The sequence below is a fragment of the Cervus elaphus genome, chromosome 14 (genome assembly GCF_910594005.1).
Source record: "Cervus elaphus chromosome 14, mCerEla1.1, whole genome shotgun sequence".
In the NCBI taxonomy this organism is placed as follows: domain Eukaryota; kingdom Metazoa; phylum Chordata; class Mammalia; order Artiodactyla; family Cervidae; genus Cervus; species Cervus elaphus.
This window is the reverse complement of record NC_057828.1, coordinates 30,417,335-30,440,500: the sequence shown is the minus strand read 5'-3', so window position 1 is coordinate 30,440,500 and position 23,166 is coordinate 30,417,335. Positions and strand designations below refer to the sequence as shown.

The window sequence follows — 23,166 nt, the reverse complement described above, 5'->3', positions numbered from 1 at the left end:
TGACACCATGGACTGTAGCCTGCCAGGCTTCTCTGTCCAGGGTATTCTCCAGGCAAGAATACTGGAGTGGGTTGCCATTTCCTCCTCCAGGGGATCTTTCCTACCCAGGGATTGAACCTGCGTCTCCTGCATTTCCTGCATTGGGAGGCAGATTCTTTACCATTACACCACCTGAGAAGCCCAAAGGAAGAGAATTCATTTGGGAGAAGAAAGCCCTTAGGTTTTGTTCCTAGCACGGAAATTCCCAAGCAGGATGCCCCAGAACAGGACATGCCTTCTTTTCAGAGGAAGGGGCAGGGGTGGCGGCTGCAGGCCTGCATGAACATACCTACACTACAAAATGACTTACCTGTTAGATCAAGAGATCAGGAAAGACCTCTCTGAGGGACATCTGTGCAGAGACCTGAATGAAATCAGGAAACAGCAGGACAGACCTGGGGGGCCAGGGGAAGCAGAGGATGGGAAGGTGTGGTTTATGGGAATCTCATAAAGGTCAGTGTGGTATGTTTCAGATTTCAATGTGAGCTGATGAAAATGCAGATCCGGTACCCTGCCTCTAATTAGAAGTTGTGGGCAGGCACAGGGCTCACTCCTAAACAAGCCCTCCTGGAGTCTGGCTTGCTCCCTCCTCCTCCTTGCATTTTCTGCACACAATCCAGGGGGTTCAATTCACAGTCTTGGGGGTCAGAGGTGGGAGCCCTTCAGGGATCATCCCACACAAACCCCTCCTGTTTCTGGTGGGGGATGGGTGTCAGGGGTCTCTGAAGACCTCGCCCACCAGAATGAAGGAGAGTGAGTGGCTCTTCAGTGCCTGGAATTCAGTTCCTGTGTGTTTCTGGAAAAAGCACGGGGAGCAGGTGTGTAATTTTGGAGACACACCCCCTCCGTGACACACACACACACACACACACACACACACACACTCTCTCTCTCTCTCTCACCCTGTCGATGAGACATCCGGCTTTGATGCCGCCAAAATCTTGGCCTTCTCTACCCACTGAAGTCAGATAAAAAACACAGAGACAGAGTTTGGAGGAAATAGAAAGGTGGTTTTAATCTTCTGGCGGCGGAGGGAAGATGAAGCAGGCTCATGCCTCAAGAATTGTGTCCCTCTTCCAGGGGGAGTCTAAGGGATTATATAGATGAGGGTTCCAAGTTCTGGGTTGGCGATGAGGAACAAAGGTATAAGGATCTTGTATAATTCTTGTATTGTTTCAAAAACAGTCGGAGGCTGGCATCAGGTAGCCCGGTAGTTGGGTCCATTGTCTTTTGTGAGTTGTACTGGGCTTTCTTTGTATAATGCAAAGAGAGAGAGAGAAAAAAAAAAACCAGCAAGGAAGAGAGTGCGGTAAAGATGAGAACAGATACAGGATGTAATTAGCATAGAGTCAAAGGATAATAGATGCAGAATGACGCTTATACAGAGCTAAGAGGCAGAAAAGCAAACTCAGTTATAGACAACAGATTAGCGACAGTGAAAGTAAAACCTAGGAGTGATCAGGCCTGTTCACTGTTCTCTTTATCTTCTTTGTTCTCAGAAAAGAAAAACTCACTCCTCTTTTTTCCTTCGCGTTACACCAGCTTGACCATGTCAGGCGGGAGGTGGTCTCTACCCGGAAGCTCTCTGTTCCCTGACCCCTTGGGACATGTTTGCAGGTCTAACTGGAGTCTCTGGCTAGGGCTCAACTTCCTTTTTTCTGGTTTGTAAGAACATGCCAGAGAAAGAACAACGTCCCTTCCCCAGAGCAAGGGCCCCAGAAAGCTCCTTACATTTCTCTTCTCCAAGCTGGGCGGTCAATCGCAGGCCTCTGACTCTTCCTGGGCAGCCTGGACTTCAGCCCCCAGCGCCTCTGACAGCCCCACGAGCCTGTCTGCCCAGACCTCCGTCCACCCACCGCCTCCGCGAAGGGAAGCGAAAGGGTCAGAACTGCCCGAGCAATGCCCCCTCCCCTCCAGCACCTCCTGCCCCCGCAGTCCCGCCCCGCCCCGGGCACACCCATCCTCTGCGGAAGGACGCGCCAGGGCCGCCCCCCTCCCCCGCGTGGCCCCCTCCCCCGCCTCCCCGGGCTCCCCAGCCCAGGGGAGAACTGAGACAGGAAATGAGCTCAAGTGCTCCGGCCACAGAGAGGGCGGCTCCCGCAGGCCGGCGCTGCAGGTGCCTGCAAGTTTCTGAAGCAGACCTCACTCCTTCCCCAACCCACAGCGTCAAGGCCTGGAGAACCTGAACACAGCACTCGGATGATCCATCCCAAAGGCCTTGCACATCCTTGGTGCTTATCTGGCGCCGGATGCCCCCCGGGAAGCTACAAACAGGCAGTCTTTGCTGCACCCACGCGGGCCAGGAGCACCCCCTGCGGTTGCCAAGGATGGGGAGAGCGAGAAACACACCCCGCCTTCAGACCCCAGACGGCCCCAGCCCTCATCAGCTGCAGTAGCTCCAGGCCTGTCACTTCGTTGCTGGGTTTGTTTCCTCCGGGAATTGTGAGGTTGAGATGAGGACACATGCAAAGTGTGTAAACTGTGATACACACAGGTGCATAACAGTAACCCTTATCTGCCGTCTTCCTGCCTGTCTCCCCCGGTGACTTGTCAAGTTATTGTGAGAGGGTAGCTTAGAATAGAAGACACATCTAGGGGGTTTGTGGTGACCCTTGTTTCTTTGGAGGCGGCACAGTAGAGCGGTGGAGAGGATATAGCTTTCCATGTCCTGGTTGTGTGACCCTCAGCAAGTGACTCAACTTCTCTGTGCTTCGGTGTGAAACTGGCTAAATGAGATTTGATACTATCAATACCGACTTTAGGTGGTTGTCTTGAGGATTTAACAACACATATTAAGTTCTCCATTCTGTAAGTGCCTGGCACACAGTAAGTGCTCAACAGGAGTTAGTTCTGGGGCAAAGAAGCAGAAGCCAGCCAAGGGGCACTGCTGATTTTTGTTGGCATCCTGGTGCCCAGATACTGTGCTGTACCTCCACCTTTAGTTTCCGTTTCCTCATCCTCTTTCCAATAAATTGCCTTTTGGGGTAAAAGTTAGGATCTGTTACTCTTGTATTCTTAACACTGGAATGGAAAAGAAGCAACCAACATAATTTCCCTAAACTAATCTGACCTTGAACTTGTATCTCCCTGAGGGGGATTGTTCATTTTTTGTTTCTGAGGGCCCCTCCTCCCCCACCAACTCCATGGGCTCATCAGGAATCAAAAGGCTTTCAGGGGAACAGGAGCGGGAGAAGGGGCCTAGGCCACAGTTCCCTGAGCACTGCCCCCGCCTCCAGGGGCTCCCGGATGTCCCCACAGGCTCTTCCTGGGTGGTCACAGGCACACACTGGGATCCCCCCACTCTGCTCTTGAGCCTGGGGGGCTCTGTGGACTCGTCCAGGGCACATTCCATGTCCCCTGGGCAGTCTGGCCTTCCCACTGGAGGAGACCGAGGCCTGGGCTCCGTCCCTGCCAGGCCTTAGGCAACCCAAGTGGATTCTTTTTGGACCTGGGCAGTCCCTGAAGCACCAAGAATCAGTCTGCTTCCCCAACCTATCCTCTCTCTCTGAGAGCCTGGCGGAGGAACGTGAAGGTCCGTCTTTCTGGGTAGAGGAAGGGAACAGTCCTCTCATTTTATTCCTCATGTGCCGACAGCTTATTTCATAGCCGTCCTGCCTACTTGCAGCCAAAGACACGTGAACAAAGATCACCACTGAGTTCTACAAGGGCCAACGTCTTAACCCACTGCATTCCCACCAACAGTGCGCCCCGAGAAGAATTCAGGATGAAAAACAGGATTAGGCACCCCGTGCTTTGATTAAACAGGCACCTGGATAGTTAGATGCATATCTTAGAGGAGTATTTTTGCATCTTCCCATTCATAGGAAAGCACTAAAATCATGAACTTGAGATATCTGTTCTTTGTGACTAGCAGTTACCTTTTACCAAGATGTATGCTGGCCCAGATGTGTTTCCTAGCCAAAAATCATACAGAAACTGGTTTCGCCCCAATTTCTTCAGAGTAGTTTCCTCTGAGCTACTGAGTGTCTGTCTCCCGGGTTATTGTCTTCAGCAAGACCCTGAATAAAACTTAAATTTACAGCTCTTACCATGTGTCTTTCTTTAAGTCAACAGATGTCTCAGAGGAGGCCCCAGGTTTCAGGGGAGATGATGCCCGCGTCTTGGTCAGTTCAGCCCACGGCCCGCTGCGGCCCTGCCTGCAGCTCTGCCTTGACACTGGGACAGCAGGGCCCCACCATGCTCACTTTGCTCACCCAGAAGACGAGGCTTTGTATTTCCTTTCCCCAGCTGGGGCTGATCAGGCACCGTCACATTACTTTCTCAGGTCCCACTTCCTGTCCCACTGAGGCCCACAGGCTAACCACCCCCCAGTAGCCAGGTCATTTCTTCACAGCTTCTTCTGTCTGTTCTCAGGTTATCAAACATCCAGATTGCCCCCTGGGACAGGACTGCTTATTCAGGCGACAGGGATGACTCCCAAGCCTTTTCCCCTGTTGTTCGTAGCCCAGGCTTCCTGCCAGCTCACCCAGGCCGTGCCTCTCCTTTGGCCCATGAGTTTCCTCCTCTGGACCCTGCCGATCAGAGCCCAGAGCTGACTCCTGAGATCTGCAACACAGGCATCTCAGGTCTCACTCTTCCCCCTTCCCCAACCCTAACCCCACCTATAGTCATTTCCTCTTTGAAGATGCAGACTGGGCTTGCAAGTCTGGTTAAACACCCCGTCAAATCTCCTACTTCCTGTCATTAAGAAGGAGAAAAAAGGCAGTTGTTCAGAATCTTCAGATGTGAGCAAATCCCAAGAGTATTTCTTTATTATAAAGCATCTTCCAGCAAAGAAGAAATTCCAGCAGCCAAAGTTTAGTATTTTTTTTTTCAATGAAACAGAAACAGGTATTTTAATTTAAGAGCAAAATATCATGGTCCTTGGCCTCTCCCTTCTTCCTTACCCTTCTCTACATGATATTTGTGACTTGGTGATGTCTTTCTTGCTGATGTTTTCATCTTTCTCCTGAAGCTTTCTCATGCAGCTATGAAATCAAAAGATACTTGCTCCTTGGAAGGAAAACTATGACAAACCTAGACAGAGTATTAAAAAACATAGACATCACTTTGTCGATAAAGGTCCTTATAGTCAAAGCTATGGTTTTTCCAGTAGTCATATATGGATACGAGGGTTGGACCATACAGAAGGCTGAGCACCGAAGAATTAATACTTTCGAATTATGGCGCTGGAGAAGACTCTTGACAGTCTCTTGGACAGCAAGGAGATCAAACCAGTCGATCCTAAAGGAAATCAACCCTGAATATTCATTGGAAGGACTGATGCTGAAGCTGAAGCTCCAATACTTTGGCCACCTATGCGAAGAGCTGACTCACTAGAAAAGACCCTGATGGTGGGAAAGGTTGAGAGCAGGAGGAAAAGGGGATGACAGAGGATGAGTTGGTTGGATGGCATCACTGACTCAATGGACATGAGTTTGAGCAAACTCTGGGAGACAGGGAAGGACAGGGAAGCCTGGTGTGCTGCAGTCCATGGAGTCACAAAGAGTCAGACATGACTTAACATCTAAACAACAACCACATCTTTTTCAACCCAGTGCTTCAGACTACCTCGAAGGATTTTATTTGCCTTTCCTGTAAAGCTAAGCCCCCTCACCTCGACTGCTTTAGCTCAGGTCAGCACTAGCTCTCACCAGGATGGCAGCCACAGCCCCTTACCCTCCGCCAGTCTCCAGTCTCACTCATCCCACCTCTGCCTACCCTGCGCCGGCCAGGTCTCTGATCCTCTTGTTCTTCTTGCTCAGTGGTGAAACGTTGTCTACAGCAGAGGGCGGCAAACTTTCTCTGTAGAGGGTCAAATACACACAGTTTAAGGCCACGTGGTAGACTCTGCCATTCTAGCCTAGGTGGAACTGTGTTCCAATAAAACATGATTTATGAAAAATAGGCAGCAGGCTAGATTCAACCCGTGGACTGCAGTTTGTCAATCCCCATCTACAGAAGATGTGGACAGCTCAACCTGCCCTAAGACACCTCTCCAGGTGTGGTTGCTTTCTGCCTCTTCACTTCTACCTCCCACACCCCTCTGCCACCCCCACCCCACTCACTGCCAATTCCATATTGCTTCAGGTGCCCCCAAGGCATTGCATTCCTGCTGTGTCTTTGCATGCGACGATTCTTCATCCTGGGCTTCACCCCTTCTCCACCTGGGAATCGCCCACCTCTCCCTCCAGATTCAGCATCACCCCTCCCTGGGCATTTCTGTTCACACCACTCCCAGCAGTTCACCCTTCCTGCTTCATTTTTCCTGACCTCCGACAACACCAGCCCTTTTTCGACTCTTCCTTTGGATTCCATCTTGCCTTGTATTTTTCGCTTTTCCTGCCTCTCCGCCTCCCCTCTTCCGTCTCCTGCCAGTCTCATCCCTGGTGTTCCTCTCTGCCCATTTCCAGCCCCCGCTCCCCACCCTCTCACTGTGGCCATCTCCTCCCCCTGGCTCACTTACCTCCTGGAGGCTGATGCTCCCAGAAGCACACCTCCAGCCGGACCTCTCCAGAGCACAAGACTCCGGACTCCAGCAGACATCACTCAAAGTCTCATCAGCTGCTCCCACTAGGTGTGTCCACGCCTCAGTTCATCGGCTCTGTTCCCACATACCTTGATGTAAGATGGCATCTCAGGTTGGACGTGTTTTTGGAGCATCCGCCATAGCCCCTTAGCCATAGCCATCTGTCTGCCTCCAGCCGTTTTACCCACTCCGCCACATTGGTCCTGGGTCACTGCCCGTGGTTCAACAGGACACCTCTGCCCAGGTGCGCATGAGCCCGGCTGGCCATTTAGTCTCTTCCCAGGGCATTTGGAACTGGGTAGTGCTAGTGTTTCTTTGGGTGAATTGGCCTATTCTGCGTGGGTGGGAGCTGGAGGAAAGGCATTTTCCACTACCCCAGGGCCTGGGAGAACAGCAGGAGCTGGTCTGAGAGAGAAGGAGGGCTGGGCAGGCAGGATCAGAGGTGAGAAGGCTGAGGTCAAGGCTGGAGCATGAGGTGGCAGGGCGGGGGTCATGTGCCCACTGTACGGATGCTGACGGAGACGCCAAGGGAAGAGTGATGTGGTCCCCAGGTCAGTAATCTAGGCTTTGCCGCCCTGACCCTCCTTCCCTCAACTTCGTCCCATGTCCCCTTTAGCCTCTGCTCTCTGCCAGCAGGGGCGTCCCCTGAATCTGAAGCCCCTTCCTTCTCTGGGTGACTGGACTCCTCTGCATCTCTGCAGCTGTGCCCCTCTGCTGCTCCTTCCTCTCCCCCAGTGCACTCCCGCCAAAGGGTTGAGAGCCAGGAGGGCTGGACTGACCTGCTGGGTCTGGGCTGGTTTGGGGCCAGGCCTTTGTCGACTCTGGTCTTTGCAGAACAAGGCGATGCTCTTCCTCTGGCAGCAGGGGCCCTTGTGGGGGTGGGGCTGGGGAGGGGGCCCAGATGACTCCTGCTGGCTCTGGCTCTTGTGGTCTCTTCTAGCCTGGACTGGGAGCCCAGTAGGCCCAAGACTCCACAACCCAGACTGGCACAGTGGGCAGAGACTAGGGAGGGCCACATGGTCCCAGCAGAGTAGCAGGAAGTTTGCCTGAAGTCTCCAGAAGGCCATCTGCTCCCAGTGAGCAAGGCGTACGGTCTTGAGAGAAGCAGCCAGCCAGGGCTACAGAGCCACTGGGAACTCTTTTAAAGGAGTTCATTTTTTTTAAAGGTTTGTTTTATCGCTCTCTGGTTCATTCGGGTTGAATGTGTTTGCATGCAGCCCTCTAGGCCTCTGTCTGCTGCACCCCTGCCCTCCAGAACCCGGTGAACACCCTCAGACGTAAAAGGACAAGGAATAAACAGTGGATGCAAGATGAAGGAGAAGGGTCGGTCTTCCAGGTCATTCAAAAGCAGTCCATCCCTCTGGATGAGTGCAGGGCAAGGGGGAAGCCCCCACCTGCTGTCCCCACAGAAACACTCAAGGACAGCTGGACTCGAGAGAAGTGGCTCAAAGGAGAAGTGGAATTACCTCCCCAGCTGGGCCATTGCAGAGGCCATGGTTCACCGCAGGGCTGTGAAAGACCCCAGCTGGCGGGGGGACACCCATCCTTTCTGTCACGTTTACCCTATAGATGCTGATTAGCAATTCAACCCTGGGAGGTTCTGCATCTTGAACTAAAGAAAAAAAAAAACTTGGATGGAGTCCTCATTGGGGTCATAAAGAGAAGTGAGAAAAGTGAAAGTGAAAGTCGTTCAGTTGTGTCCGACTCTTTGTGACCCCGTGGGCTACACAGTCCATGGAATTCTCCAGGCCAGAATACTGGAGTGGATAGCCGTTCCCTTCTCCAGGGGCATCTTCCCAACCCAGGGATTAAACCCAGGTTTCCCGCATTGCAGGCGAATTCTTTACCAGCTGAACCACCAGGGAAGAGGTGGCCCTCATTTCTACGTGAAAGCACTCGTAGGGGCAGCTGCTCCTAGGCGGGGTGAGTCATTCAGTCATTCAGCAAGCTGTCAACTAGAGGAGATGACACGAAAGGGTCCTCAAGGATGCGTTCTATGGGGGGTGTTTGGAGGTAGCAGCATAGGAAAGGAGCTTGAAGAGGTTAAGAGCAGGTGGGGGACGATTTGTGGCAGCTGGCCAGCTGTGTGGCTGTGGTTGCTGCTTCTATGTTAGATCAGATTTCCTCAAGCGTGACAAATAAGAAAGCGTGTGGAACAGGCTGGCTTTCTGTTGCTGCTGTTTAGTCGCTCAGTTGTGTCTGACTCTTTGCGACCCCACGGACTGCAGCACGCCAGGCCTCCCTGTCCTTCACCATCTCCGGGAGTTTGTTCAGACTCATGTCCATCGAGTTGATGATGCCACCCAACCATCTCATTCTCTATCGCCCCCCTTCTCCTGCACTCAATCTTTTCCCCAGCATCAGGAAAATGGCAAAAAGATATGACACTGGCTTTCTGAGCAGAATCCAAACTTTGGTCAAACCCTGTTACAACTAATTTTGCATCACAATAAATATACTCTATAGTTTCAAAAAATCCTCAGACTTCAGCTTACTGTTCTTTACCGCTGAAATCCTCAATATGCTCCCAAAGCAGTGAAACAGAAACCCTCCCTCGCTGCCGTTCCTGCTCTTGGCTTCCGCCGGCATCTGCATTCTTCCCAGCATGGGGGTTGGCCCCCCCGGGAGTCCCCACATCACAGACACAGACGGAGGCTGGGCTGGTGCCTGGAGGCATGCGGGACTGAAGGGTTCTGTGTAAGACACTCGCCTTCTCTCACCAGCGGGTGCCTGCAGAAGGACTGTCTTCAGTGGTTCTCACGGAGATCCGTGCTCAGGGCTTCCTCCTGCACTTCTCCCCACCTCCCTCCCGCTCCCCCCACCCACTGTGATCAGACCTCCCACTCCCAGCGGCTGCTCACCCTCACCTCACCCGAGGGCTCACACCTCCGCCCTCCCCTTCTCTTGCTCCCAGGACGCAGTCCCCAGGACCTCAGATCTCCATCGTTTTTCTTCTCTCAGGAATAGACTCTTCCACGTGTTCTCAACCACTCCTGAGGAGAACAGATACCGTGGAAGGTGCGGAAATCTGTCATTTCCTGGCCTCCTCTCTCTCATGCTCCTGTTTCATTAACCCGTTGTTCCACGGAATATCTATGGTATCCCAGAAGCATCTCAAATTCATCACATCCCAGACCGAACTTGTCCCGTTCCCCCCAAATCCCCGTCCCTCTGTTGGTATTCTTTATCTCAGGCAGAGACGACCCCTCCTTCAGCTCACTCACCCAGAAACCCCGCGGTGGCGGGGTGCTGTAGTTAGAGGAATGAGGCTTCCAGTTGAGTCCCTTGGTGCAAATTCCAGTTCCACCACATCCTGTGTTACCCCGGCAGGTTCTCCAGTCCTTCTGTGCTTCCGTTTCATAGAATGAAAACAGTTTCCTTCTTACAGAATGACAGTGAGGAATAAAGGAGATGTTCCAGGGGACCCAGACACATAGATGGTACTCAGTAAATGCCAGCTGTTATTACCTCAACACCAACACCAACACCAACACACACACACACACACACACACACACACACACACCCAGTGACACAGTCCTGTGGGCTCTACCCTGTCTGCACATTCAGGCCTGCCCCCCAGTGTTCCAGCCTCACGGCCACAACCTTGACTCAGACCTTCATTATTTCCACTCTGAACTATTGCAATAGACTCTCTCACCCTTCATAGTCTCCCTACTCCTGGCCAGCTGGGAAATTCCTTTTTTTTTTTTTTTTTTTTAAAAAAAAAAAAGATAATACATACATACATATATATATATATATATATATATATATATATATATGGCAGCCTTATTGAGATATAATTCACATACCATGTTATTCATTCATTTAAAATGTATACTGAATGGTTTTTAGTATATTTACAGAGTTGTGTAACCATCTCCACAACCAATTTTAGACCATTTTCATGACCCCCAAAAGAAACAACCCTGGGGTCATTAACAGTACTCCTCATTCCTGCCCTAGGCAATCTATTTTCTGTTCCTATTGATTTCCCTATTCTGGACCTTACATATGAATGGAATCACACAATATGTGATCTTTTGTGAGTGGCTTCTTTCACTTAATGTGATGTTTTCCAGGTTCATCCATGTTGTAACAGGTTTTTATTCCCTTTTATGGCCAAATCCCCTGGTGGCTCAGATGGTAAAGAATCCTCCTGCAATGCAGGAGACCTGGGTTCGATCCCTGGGTTGGGAAGATCCCCTGGAGAAGGGCATGGCAATCCACTCCAATATTCTTGCGTGGAGAATTCCATGGACTGAGGAGCCTGGCAGGCTACAGTTCATGGGGTTGCAAAGAGTCAAGACACGACTGAGCGACTACGCATACAATACGATACAACGGCCAAATAATATTCCTTGGTATGGGTGTGGCACATTGTGTTTATCCCTTCACTGGATGATGAACTGAACAACAAAGAACTATTTCCACTTTTTGGCTGTGACAAATAATGCCTCTATGAAATTCGTGTACAGGTTTTTGTGTGGACATATGTTTTCATTTCTCTGTATACCTAGGGGTCATATTCTATGTTTAATTTTTTAAGAAACTGCCAAACTATTTTCCAAAGTGGCTACACCATTCCGCAGCCCTCTCAGTAGTACGTGAGGGTCCACTTTCTCCACATGATTGCCAACATTTGTTATTCCCTCTCTCTCTCTTTTTTTAACTCTATCCATCTTAGTGCTTGTGAAGTGGTATTTCACTGTGGCTTTGATTTGCATTTCCCTGGTATCTACTGATGTTGAGCATCTTTTTCATGTGCTTGTAGACCATTTGTATATCTTCTTGTGGGGAATATCTATTCAGATCTCTCACCCATTTTTAATTTGGATTACTTATCTCTTTATTATTGAATTATAAGAAGTCTTTATGTGTTCTAAAAATGAGTCCATTGTTAGATATTTGATTTGCAAAACTCTCTTCTGTTCCATGGGTTGTTTTTGCACTTTTTTTTTTAATGTAGACTATTTTTTAAAAAGTCTTTATTGAATTTGTTACAATACTGCTTTTGCTCTAAGTTTGGCTTTTTGGTCAGGAGGCATGTGGGATCTCAGCTACCCCAATAGGCATTGATCCCACACCCTCTAAATTGGAACGAGAAGTCTTAACCACTGGATAGCCAGGGAAGTCCCCTCACTTTCTTGATAGTGTCCTTTAATGTCCTTTAAAAGACACAAAAATTTTTCATTTTGATGGATTATGCTGATTTAGCTATATTTTCCCTTTGGTTGCATGTGCTTTTGGTGTTATATCTAAGAAACCATCACCTAATCCAATGTCACAAAATTTATGCCACTATTTTCTGCTAAAAGATTTATAGTTTTAGCTCTTACATTTGGGTTTTCAAGTCCATGTTGAGCTGATTTTTGAATATGAAGTAGAGGTTCAACTTCATTATCCTGCATGTGGAGGTATAGTCATCCCAGCATCATTTATTGCAGAGTGTTCTTTCTCTGTTGAATTGTCTTGGCATTCTTGTCAAAAATCAACTGACTGTAAATGTGGTTGTGTATTTCTGGACTTAATTTTCTTCCTCTGATCTAAATTTCTATCCTTGTGCTATCTTATTTTTAAAAAATTAATTAATTTATTCTAACTGGAGGATAATTACTTTACAATATTTTGGTGGTTTTTGCCATACATTGACATGAATCAGCCATGGTTATCTTCTTTATCACACAGTTTTGATGACTTACAAAGACTGTTTTTTTTTTAACTTTTCATTTTGTATTGGGGTATAGATGATTAACAATGTTGTGATAGTTTCCAGTGAACAGGGAAGGGATTCAGCCAAACAGATGTATCCATTCTCCCCCAAACTCCGCTCCCATCCAGGCTGCCACATGACATCGAGCAGAGGTCCCTGTGCTATGCTCTAGGTCCTTATGAATTATCCGTTCTAAATATAGTGGTGTGTACATGACCTTCCCCAACTTCCTATCCCTTTCCCCTATCTTTCCTCCCAATAACCATAAGTTTGTTCTCTAAGTCTACGAGTCTCTACAAAGAGTAAGTTAAAATAAAAAAGTATGAGTCCCCCACATTTGTACTTTTTCAAGATAATTTTTGGGCTACTCTGAGTCCTTTGAGTAAAGACAGTGATAAACTGGGTTACTCTTTTGCTTGAAGATCTTTTCTGGTTCCCTCTAAGACTGGGTGGCAGCTGTCAGTGTTTCTGGTTTCCCGAGCCTCCCTCGGAGGAGTGGGCTGTGTGGGGGAACCAACAGGAGGCGCCGGTCTGTGCTGGACCACAGCTGTGCTCCTCTCCTTGTGTCTCCATCACTCCTGCCGAAAGGGCGACTGAGTGATGAGCATTTGTTTTTTTGTATTTTTTCTAAGTTCTTCTCCTTTTTATTATTTGATTAATTTTATTTTTGACTGCATTGAGTCTTCATTGTGGTGTGTGGGCTTCTCGTTGCGGTGGTTTCTCTTGTTGTGGACCACAGGTGTCAGGAGTTGTGGCTCATGGGCTTAACTTCTCCACGGCATGTGGGATCTTCCCGGACCAGGGATGGAACCCGTGTCCCTTGCATTGGCAGGCAGATTCTCAACCACTGGAGCGCCAGGGAAGTCCCAAGTCTCAAGTATTTGAATTGCATTTGGGAAGCATCATGAAGTCAACAGTCTGGTCTTGGTGGGCCCCTGGTCCTTAATGCAAGCGCACTTCTGGGCACTGTGGAAACTGACGCCCAGGCCTCATCTTAGCCATGTACCGTGAGTGCCTGTCAGGTGCTGGCCAGACAAACGGTCCTTGCTCTCATGGAGTTCTCACTCCGGGGAAGGGAAAGGCCAGGAATGAGCAGGATAATGTGAGATCCTGTTAAAATAACAGGAATGGCCCAAAGAGCACTGGAAGAGCAACTGGAAGGTCAGGTGCTGAGATAAGGAGATGACACTTCAGTTAAGATCTGGATGACCAGATGGGTTCTCCCTTAGGAAGCTCTCCTAGTGTGACCCCTCCCCAGCCAACCCTGGGCATGGTCAGCACAAAAGGGTGTCCTAAGCTGACTTGTCACTTCCTCTGTCAAGAGTGACTACTTTTATTTTAGTTGTGTTCCTCTCATGGTCTCCTGCCTGTAGATGTTTTCATGACGCAACTTTGTTTTATCAGGACTCACCGAGAGGAAGGGAAGTCATTCACTCTTTCACTAGAACACACATTCCCTGAGGGTAGAGGTGCTCTGTTCCCATGTTTCCAGTCTCCCAAACAAGTTCTCAGTGTATATATAATATATATATATATATATATATATATATTTTTTTTTTTTTTAATTTTTGACCACCCTGCGTGGCATGTGGGATCTTAGTTTCCTGACCAGGGATCGAACCCATACCCCCTACATCAGAAGCACAGTCTTAACCACTGGACTGCCAGGGAACTATCTTCAATAAATACGTGTTGATTCAACTGACAGTGCTCCATCAACTGTTACCAAATCTAATTATTGATTCTGACTCCCAACAACTGTTAAAATAAAGAAACACCCCTGTGTGTGATGAAGCATTGATGATTTCTGGTGGGTGTTTTGTTTGTTCCAAACTTTAGACTGTGTGGGACATTTCTAAATGTGGGGCAGGTTGGGGTAACTTCTTTTCCTATGAAGTCCTGTGTTCTTTTGTGCACAATATATAGTGGTTAATGAGAGTGAACGTTTGTTTGGAGGATTTGCTATATGTCAGGAGCTGTGCCAAGTGCTTAATGCATCACCCGTTTTAATCTTTATAATAAGCCATATGAGGTAAGCACTATCATCCCCATTTCACAGATGAGGAAATGAGGCACAGACTTTCCCAAGGTCACATGCCTGCCAGGTGAGGATCCGGGAGTCTCAATACAGGAAACATGTCTCTGAAACTGATGTTCTTGCACACTGTGCTATAGTCCTCCCTGAAATAAATAACTAATGATGTTTGGTTAGTTTCTGTAGGGAAAATGCAGCCAAATGTATATTCTGTGAAATTGCTTTCCATTTTTTAATTGTGGTAAAGCAGAAATAAAATTTACCATTTTAAGTGTACAGTTCAATGGCATTAAGCATATTGACATTGTTGTGTAATCATCATCACCATCATCACCCATCTCCAGAAACTTTCATCTCAAACTGAAACTGCGTCCTCTCTAAACGACTCCCCTTCCCGCTCCCCTAGCCTCTGGCAACCAGCATTCTGCCTTCTGACTCTATGAACTTGACTAGGTACCTCGTGTAAGTGGAGTCACACAGGTGTTGTCCCTTTGCGTCTGGCTTGTTTTGCCTGGCCTGATGTCCTCAAGGTCCATGCCTGCTGAAGCGTGTGTCAGAAGTTCCTTCCTTTTTAAGGCTGAATCCTATTCCATTGTACGTGTAGACTGTTTTTGTACTTTGATCCAGATGGATGAACAACCAGGGACACTGGCTGTCTCCACCTTTCGGCTGTTGGGAATAATGCTTCTGTGCGCATGGGTTAAGAAGCATGTTTCTACTGAATTGACTAAGAAAAGAGAGGCCTGTGGGGTTCCGGTCAGTGGGGATCCCAGGGGCTGAGCTGATGGGGAGGCGGCCCTGTCACCCCACCTCACCTTGCACCCTGGCTCCTCTGGTGTCCACCACCGCCCGTGATCATCCTGTCAGGCATCTGCCTCTCCACCAGCTTCTGTGTTTTTCCATCCTTCCCTGCATCCTTCCACTGGAAGGAGGACCCCAATTACCCTCTGCAGGAGCACACCTCCCCCACTCCTAGATCATGAACTTCAGGTGAGGGAGTTGAATCCAGCCTGTCCCTGAGGACAAATACTGGGTCTTTATTGTCTTATTCCACGGCTCTACTTCCCACCTGCTGGCACCTGAAAGGCCCTGTTCTCCTGGAATCCAGGCAGAGGGGAGCCCAGGCAGCACGCAGATGCTGTAAGAGTGTCAGCACGGATCCGGGCTCTTGGTGCCGAGAGGATTATGGCTCCAGGGCTTCCTAGTGGCGGCCTCAATCCTAGCGCCAGGCCCAGCACTGCCCCCATCCCCAAGAGGTGCCATTCAAAGACGACTAAGAGATGTGTTTACACTCCATCTGAGCTACTCTTGTTTCCTTTCCTGGCCTCTCTCTCCTTTTTTTTTTTGGTCTTCTTTTCTCTCCAGAACATGTTCAATAGGTGGGGACCAACTTAAGGGAGTTTGAAGATTTCTGACAGGCACAGTCCTTAGAAACTTAAAAAAAAAAATTGAAACAAAAGTTCCAAAAAAATACTGTTCTGCCTTAATAAAGGAGTCTGTCAGATGTGGATCTCCAGAAATTCACCAGGTTAACTTCCTCAGTGCTGGGGTAGCTAAATGGCAGGGGACTGGCTGCAAAGGCACACTACTCCAGGAAGGGAGACTTTGCTCTCTCCACATCTGCTGTTCAAAGGGCATCTTGTTACACCACCACCGTGTCTGTCCTTGTGAAGGAAGGGCAGCAAGTTTCACCCCTCCCGCCACCCAGGGGCAGTCTGTGCAGCATCTGGGGGCCACCTGTTATGCCCCATACCCTTGCTCTAGGGTTAGGAAAGCAGACAATGCCTTGCAGGAGCAGTTCTAGCCCCGAAAAGCTGATGAATGTAAAACTAGTGACACCAGGGGAAAGGGCTCTGGAGTAAAGGAAAGGAAATGTGTGGTGCTGGGGAACTGTCATTTTCAACAGAGTGGTCCAGAGAGACCTCACTGGGAAGAGGACATTGGGGCAAGACCTGAAGGAGAGAAGGAGGGTGCCCGGCTGTGCTGGAGAATGTTCTAGCAGAAAAGTCAGCATGTGCAGAGGCCCTGAGGTGGAAGCCAACAGCGCGAAGGCCAGGGTGGCCGGAGCCAAGTGGGCATGTGGCGTGTGGCAGGGGATGAGGCCAGTGGAGGGTGTGGGGGTGGTTTTGTGTACCACTGTGAAAGAAGGGAAGCCATCAGAAGGTTTAAAACAGATCATTGACATGACCTCAAGTTTCAAGAAGAGAAAATCAGTTGGTGGCTGTGTGGAAAGCAGCCCATGGGCAAAGGCAGATGCAGGGCACCAGTTAGGAGGCTGTTACAATAATTCAGGCAAGAGATGGTAGCAGGGAGGGTATCAGTGGTCAGATTCGGACCACTGATGTGGTCCGAATGGTGTGCAGCATTTCGGAGGTAAAGCTACCAGGATTTCCTGACAGGTTAGATGTTTCTCTTTGAACACGGAGTATAAAAGTATGAAAGAGCCTGGGATTAGATTTCAACAAGCCTGGCTCTAGTTCTGGCTCTGCCTCTTGCTAGCTGTGAGACAGGATAAGCAAACCAGCCCCTTAGATCCCAGCTTCCTTATTTGTAAAAAGGAAGTGAGAAATATCTGCCCCTTTACCGGTGGGGCAGGTCTTTTTTTTTTTGAGAAGATCAAAGGAGAAACGTGGGTGACCTCTCACTGTAAGCTACAGAGTGCCATGAAAATAGAGAGGTCATTTATTCATGTGCTGTTGAGTTTCTGCAACAAACAAACAAACAAAACCAACCTTGATGATTAGTTTTCATGACAGTTGCATTTCTCTCCATCAGTGGAGTTTCTTACCTGGGGGAGGGACTGCCAGGGGGATCAGCTTGCTCTCTCTGCCTCCCCTCTGGGTGCTGGTATGCTGGGATTGGGGACTGTCCCCTCCCCATAACCTGCCAGAAGTGCCACGGACAGCTCTGTAGGTTGTGCCCTGTCCGCGGGCTCCCGGGTGAGATGTGGTGGGTGCAGACATCCAGCCTGTGTGGGTCCTGCTTGAGACCTTGTATCGTGATGGGGGGGCTGCATCTTCCAGGAATGTTCTTTATTTTGTTTAATTTTTTTCTCGAATTTGTACAAGACAGCTCCTGCTGCTTCTAAGTTGCTTCAGTTGTGTCTGACTCTTTGCGATCCTCCATGGTCCAGGCTCCTCTGTTCATGGGATTCTTTAGGCAAGAATACTGGAGTGGGTTGCCGTCCTCCAGGGGATCTTCCTGACTAGAGATTGAACCCTCATCTTTTAGTTCTCTTGCACTGGCAGGCTTTTTTTACCACTAGGGCCACCTGGGAAGTCCTGCATAAGACAGAGGACCAGGCTACCTGAAAGAAAGTGAAGTTGCTCAGTTGTGTCCAACTCTTTGAGACCCCATGGACTGTAGCCTAGCAGGCTCCTCCATCCACGGGATTTTCCAGGCAAGAGTACTGGAGTGGGTTGACGTTGCCTTCTCCAGGGGATTTTCCTGACCCAGGGGCTGAACCCTGGTCTCCTGCATTGTAGGCAGATTCTTTAACAGTCTGAGCTACCAGGAAAGCTCCACCGTTCCCTGGTAGGGACCAATAAAATAATTTCCTTGTGTGTGTGTGTGTGTGTGTGTTTGTAGGTAAGCCACCTTTTTTCTTTTTGCAATTTGCTGCAAAAGTCCTTATTGTACAGACAGTTCAGAGAGGTCCTCTGTCCATAGCAATGTTGCAGAGTGAGGTTATATGGGCCACTGTGACCTTCATCTCATGTAAAGCCCAAGGCTTTGGCTGGTACCACTGGTAAAGCTGGAGTTGCACTGGATAATGGTGAAGAATGAAAATAAGGATCAGGAGCTTGTCCTGCCTCAGGGGGTGCTAGCAGGTCAGACGCAGGGGGTGCTAGCAGGTCAGACGCAAGGACTGCCTTCTAGGATGCCTGGGGCTCCTCCTGGACCATCAGCCTTCCCTGGGGGCCTGGCCTGCACTCCCTGCCTCCTTAACTCACTCTCTCTGTGCCCTCTGCCCTCTTCCCACCTTTTCTGCCCCTCCTGACATCCTGCCGATCCCTCAAGGCCCGCCTCGAATACCGCCTGCCCCTGTCACCCTGCTGGCGTGTCCCCAGCCCATGAGCCCTCTCCCTGTGGCCGGGACAGCACTGCATAACTGGAAGGCCAGGCTCGCTGGAGGCAGGAGGGCTGAGTCCTGGCTCTGCAGCCTTCCAACTGTGTGAACTTGGGCACGCCACTCCGCCTCTTTGAATCTGACTGTCCTCATCTGTAAATTGTAAATATAGACATTGAAGGACCCAGATGCAAGGCCCCAGAGGGGTAACGAGATTCCTGGAAAGGCAGGGGGCAGGTAGAGAGTCCCAAGTCACCTGCTCACAGAGCCCGGTGCTCGAGCTTGGGAAGCAGCTGTGCAGGGATCCCGCAGTCTCCTCCTCCCCTAGAGTCCTCTGTGGGCCGAGGGCAGGATGGAGACAGGTCCAGGTGAGACGGGTATGCTGTGCCCTGAGCTGTACATGCCCTGCGGTCGGGCACTTGCACCCCACCTTCCCTCTCCCCTGCTGACCTCACTCAAGAGGGCAGATTCTGCAGGGGACAAGGGTGAATTCTTCCTCATCTTGTGAGCTCAACTGGTGAGCCCAGCCCAGGAGGTGGCCTACAGGTGGCTCTTTAACTGGATTGAAAAAGTGGAGTGTTTCCCTTCTCTATCAAAAAATAAAAAAGCAATAAGGAGGAAGATGGAGGAGTAGAAGGAGGTGCATTGGGAATACTGAGTCTTAGCCACTAGACCACTGAGGAAGTCTTGGTGGTGTTTTGAATACTGGGTCGAAGCCCCATTATCGTGGGTACTGCTTCGAATCCTTGGATAAGAAAGGAAAGAAGGACAGACTGGCCAGTGGTGACTGCCTGCCACTTCACCCTGGTGTGTACTCGGGTCCAGACCAGCCCCTAATCTGAGGAGGGAGGTCAGGGCCAGACCAGAGGGCAGCAGATAAGGGAGGGGAAGTGGAGATGCCCCACAGCCCCAGGGAGACCCTGGGTCCTGGGAGGGCAGGGATCAGGGTCCCCTGGAGGAAATGGCAACCCACTCCAGTATTCTCGCCTGGAGAATCCCATGGACAGAGGAGCCTGGCAGGCTACGGTCCATGGGGTCGCAAGGAGTCGGACACAACTGAAGAGACTTAGCGTGCAAGCACGAAGGCAGACTCAGTGGAGGTGGTGGAGATGGAGTGATGACGAATGAAGGAAAAGCAGAGAGGGCAGAGAGAGCAAAGGGGCCTCTCCCTGTTCTAAACACCAAGCCCAGCAGGAATCCTTCCCCCTCCGTTCAGGGGGCTGCTTGCGGGATGCCCTCCCACTACTTGCTGAGTCAGACTCGGACGTACCCCTCTGGGCCCCACTGCCTCTCCCACTGCCCTGAGGCTGGCCCTTGCATAGGGTGTTGTCCTTAATGAGTCTCTGCAAGACCCCCAAGCCCCTTCTCCACGTCCTGGGGCGGATGTACCCTTTGTTGTGGGCTGACCACCACCCCAGACACTGTGCAGATGGGCCCCCACGCAGTGCCTCAGGGGTGCCAACTATATCATTTTCTTTCTGGCAGCATTTTGGATCATTACAAGTGTCTTTGAAAAGCAGCCTTTTAATTACAGGATAAATGCTGCCCATGGGAAGGGGCATTTCCCAAGTGCTCCAGGAACAACTTGGCAGGGGGCACTTCCAAGGAAAGCACAGAACAACCAGGGCCTGTGGCTGTGACAGACCCGGTGTCTGTCTAGATGGGAGCCTAGACCCAAAGAGGGGCTCCCAGGGGAAGAGCAAGGGCCCCTGAGGCAAAAGCCCCTTTGCTCACCAGTTCCCTTGCACCCAAACCTCCCCGCCCCCCAGAGAAGTCCCTTTGGCCATAAGCCAAAGGTTGGGAGGGCTTCCCAGGTGGTAAAGAACCTGTCTGCCAATGCAGGAGACCTAAGAGATGCGCTTTCAATCCCTGGGTTGGAAAGACCCTTTGGAGGAGGACATGGCAACCCACTCCAGAATTCATGCCTGGAGAATCCCAGGGATGAAGGAGCCTGGCAGGCTACAGTCCATAGGGTCACACAGAGTCAGACACGACTGAAGTGTCTTAGCACGCGTGCTAAGACGTTGGTTGGGAAACTCATGGGAACTAAAAGTTGGGAACTAGGGTCTCTGCAGACATAGTGCCCTCCCCGTGTATCAGAATGTTCTCTCCACTCCATGCAAAATGGCACTGTCTTCCTGGAGCTCTGGGAGCTGTGCTAACCTAGCACATGTGCTAACCTAGCCAGCAGTGGCTTTCCTGCGTGTCTCAGGCCTGCCCCCCCGCCTCACCCCCACCTCTTCTCTTTGTTCTCAGAAACCAAACAGAGCCAGGCAGGCCAAAACCAGGAGGGGGCTTCCGGGAAACATCTGGGGTGGCTGGGCAGACGTGAGCTGTGACCCTGGCTCATTGGAGAGCTCCGTGTGGCCTTCAGAGGCCAGCCTACTCCCAACCCCTGAGAACTCCACCTCCCGGGGCTTTGCCTGGGCTGGCTGACTCCCTGTCCTGGGAGTCGGGCGTTTATATTAATATCCCAAATGCTAATTAAGATCAAAGTGACTCTGCCATTCGTCTGGGGGACAGAAGTCTGGACAGGTGACACAGCCTCTGCCAGTCCTCCACGGACACCAGCCTGTAACAGCTTCTCACTGGGAACCAGCAGCATCATAGTCTGCCTTGGGGGTGCGCTTGGAAACTAGTTAGAGGTGTATGAGAACCTTGGGAGGAACTCGGTTGACAGATGATACTCAGACGGTTTCTCAAGCAAGCGTGGCAGAACCACTCCCAGTCTCCATTTTCGAGTCTCATTTACTTGCTGAGCCAGGTGCCGCGGGTGACAGGCCGAGGGCTCCAGGGAGGCTGTTCTCTCTCCCTCTTGATGGTCCCTGAGGTTTTGGAAGCCAGTGAGGTTCACCCTGTCTGTGTCCTCAGAATGCCTTCGATGTGACTGTCATCAAGTATATCTCTTGTGGCTCCATCACGATGTCCCATTCCATCAAACTTCAGTGTTTTTATCCTTAATTGGGATGTCCTCACTGAAACTCTGTGGTCTCTTCTCAAGCAGTTTTCTAGCAACTAGTTTTCTAGTTTTCCTGGCTAGCCCTTAGGCAGTAATTTTTAAGCATTTGGGATGGCACAGATCCAGGTGGCAATTTTTGACCATCTGTGAGACTATCTGACAGGTTTTCAAGATTAAGCAGATCCACAGGCTTAAACAGGCAGGCTGCACCCTGACATGCATGTGGGGAGGGGCTGGGGTACCCATGTTTCCTCCATTCTTATCGCCACTGCCCCATGTTCTTCTCATTCAAGTCAAACCATAGGGAGGACTTAGTTTTTACAGAAAAGCAAATTATTAAAAAATATCAAATTGCATTCTTGTAAACACTCTTCTGGTTGTTCTGAGGACAGGGTTACATTTCGGTGACTCTTTCCAAAGGTTTATGGTTCTACCAGCTGCCAGGACCTGGGTGCTTCTCAGGAGGGTAAAGGCTGGCTCTGCTCCTAAGGTGCCAACAGTAAAGGCTCCACTTCGCTGCCAACTTCGACCCGTCAGCCTCGAAGATAAGCTTCCGGTTTTTCATGTTGCAACGCCCTCCAAACCGCAGAGGTTATGACTTCTCTCTCTTCTTTCCTGAACCACCAGGCAGGGCAGCAAGCCCTGCCCACTTCCTGCTCACGTGTTGGGTCTGCAACGACCTTTTACTCCAGGACGTGAAGTCAAAAGCAAGTCCCGAACAATAGCTGGGCGACTCTCTGAGGCGGACACTCTAGCCTGGGCACCAACTCAGGATTGCCTGAACTTCAGAACAAACTGCAATTAGTTATGTAACAAATCCCAGCCAGTCTCACAAACTCCAGACTTTAGGAATGCAATATGGATTAACTCTACACTTAGGCATAAAGATGTTGATCTTTTATCTCTTGCATTTCTTTTTTTCTCCTGGTGGTGTAGCTGAGGCTCCCAGGGGAGCTGTAAGAGAAGGAACTTCTGATAGAAGCAGACAGGGAGAGGTTGAAGGCTGGGTTTTTGTGACATCAAATAACCCTGCAGGGGGCTGGGTGTTTGTTGTTACAGAGAGCACAGCCTAAAAATACAGCTGTGCCAAACAGCAGGCAACTGATTGGGTGTGTTCAGCGTACTGTGCACGGCCCTTTTTCTTGTTGTTTAGCTGCTAAGTTGTGTCTTACTGTTTGGGACCCCATGGACTGTAGACCGCCAGGCTCCTCTGTCTATGGGATTTCCCAGGCAAGAGTACTGGAGTGGGTTGCCATTTCCTTCTCCTGGGGATCTTCCCATCTCAGGGATCGGACCCAAATTTCCTGCATTGGCAGGTGGATTCTTTATCGCTGAGCCACCAAGGAAGCCCATGCCCAGCTCCAGTTGCCAGCAAATGGGGCAGATAACGAGATCACATGACAAGTCCTAGCTTTCCTGGTGCCTACAGTTCATGAGCCAACACCCACACATCAAGCCACCACCCTCCCTGGGTATATAATTACCGGTTTTGAGGGGTGGAACAGACTTACCACCAAGGACATCTTGTTTCCTGTCCCAAATCTCTGGAAACCAGTTGGGATTTCAGCTGCTCTTGGCTGGCCTCTCTTGGCCCCTCATAAGTCACCATGGGCTCCAAGTGAGACAGCCTTTGTCTCTCTTCCCAGCCGCGCCACTTACTCCGTCAACCTGGCAAGTCAGTTAACCCCTTTTCCAGTTTCTTCACCTGCAATATGGGTATACCATTTCCCCTTCACAGGATTTTTGGAAGGATTAATAGAGCTATCTGCACACCAGATGCTGGCACCTAGCAGAGTTTTAATGAGGGTCAGGTAGATCT

The 23,166-nt window shown here is 50.1% G+C and overlaps 1 protein-coding gene and 1 long non-coding RNA gene across 3 annotated transcripts; both read right to left on the bottom strand.

Moving 5' to 3' along the window:
• Positions 1–1,028: 1,028 nt before the first annotated feature.
• On the bottom strand, positions 1,029–1,945 carry LOC122707889. Its single transcript, XR_006344951.1, has 2 exons — positions 1,771–1,945; positions 1,029–1,290 (listed from the first exon to the last, which is right to left on the bottom strand). It is a non-coding gene; the product is annotated as an uncharacterized LOC122707889 (long non-coding RNA).
• A 3,288-nt stretch (positions 1,946–5,233) lies between these two features.
• Positions 5,234–8,850, bottom strand: LOC122707804 (tyrosine-protein phosphatase non-receptor type 23-like). 2 transcript variants are annotated; one of them, XR_006344918.1, is made up of 4 exons: positions 7,348–8,850; positions 6,506–6,657; positions 5,761–5,844; positions 5,234–5,283 (listed from the first exon to the last, which is right to left on the bottom strand). XR_006344918.1 is itself a non-coding variant. In XM_043923685.1 (2 exons), the coding sequence occupies exons 1-2, from the start codon at positions 7,633–7,635 to the stop codon at positions 6,898–6,900; spliced, it is 471 nt and encodes a 156-aa protein (XP_043779620.1). In that variant the 5' UTR covers positions 7,636–8,850; the 3' UTR covers positions 6,876–6,897. The 2 variants fall into 2 exon arrangements, 1 of the variants encoding a protein (XP_043779620.1); XM_043923685.1 differs by lacking the exons at positions 5,234–5,283; positions 5,761–5,844; positions 6,506–6,657 and adding an exon at positions 6,876–7,080.
• Positions 8,851–23,166: the final 14,316 nt, after the last annotated feature.

What these genes read in the sequence shown, in the direction of transcription:
- LOC122707804 (XM_043923685.1), bottom strand. Translation starts at nt 7,635, where the DNA reads ATGGCCTTCTGGAGACTTCAGGCAAACTTCCTGCTACTCTGCTGGGAC. An exon ending in AACCAGCCCAGACCCAGCAG is followed by an intron (nt 7,081 to 7,347) that starts GTCAGTCCAGCC and finishes CGTCTCCGTCAG; the next exon opens with CATCCGTACAGTGGGCACAT.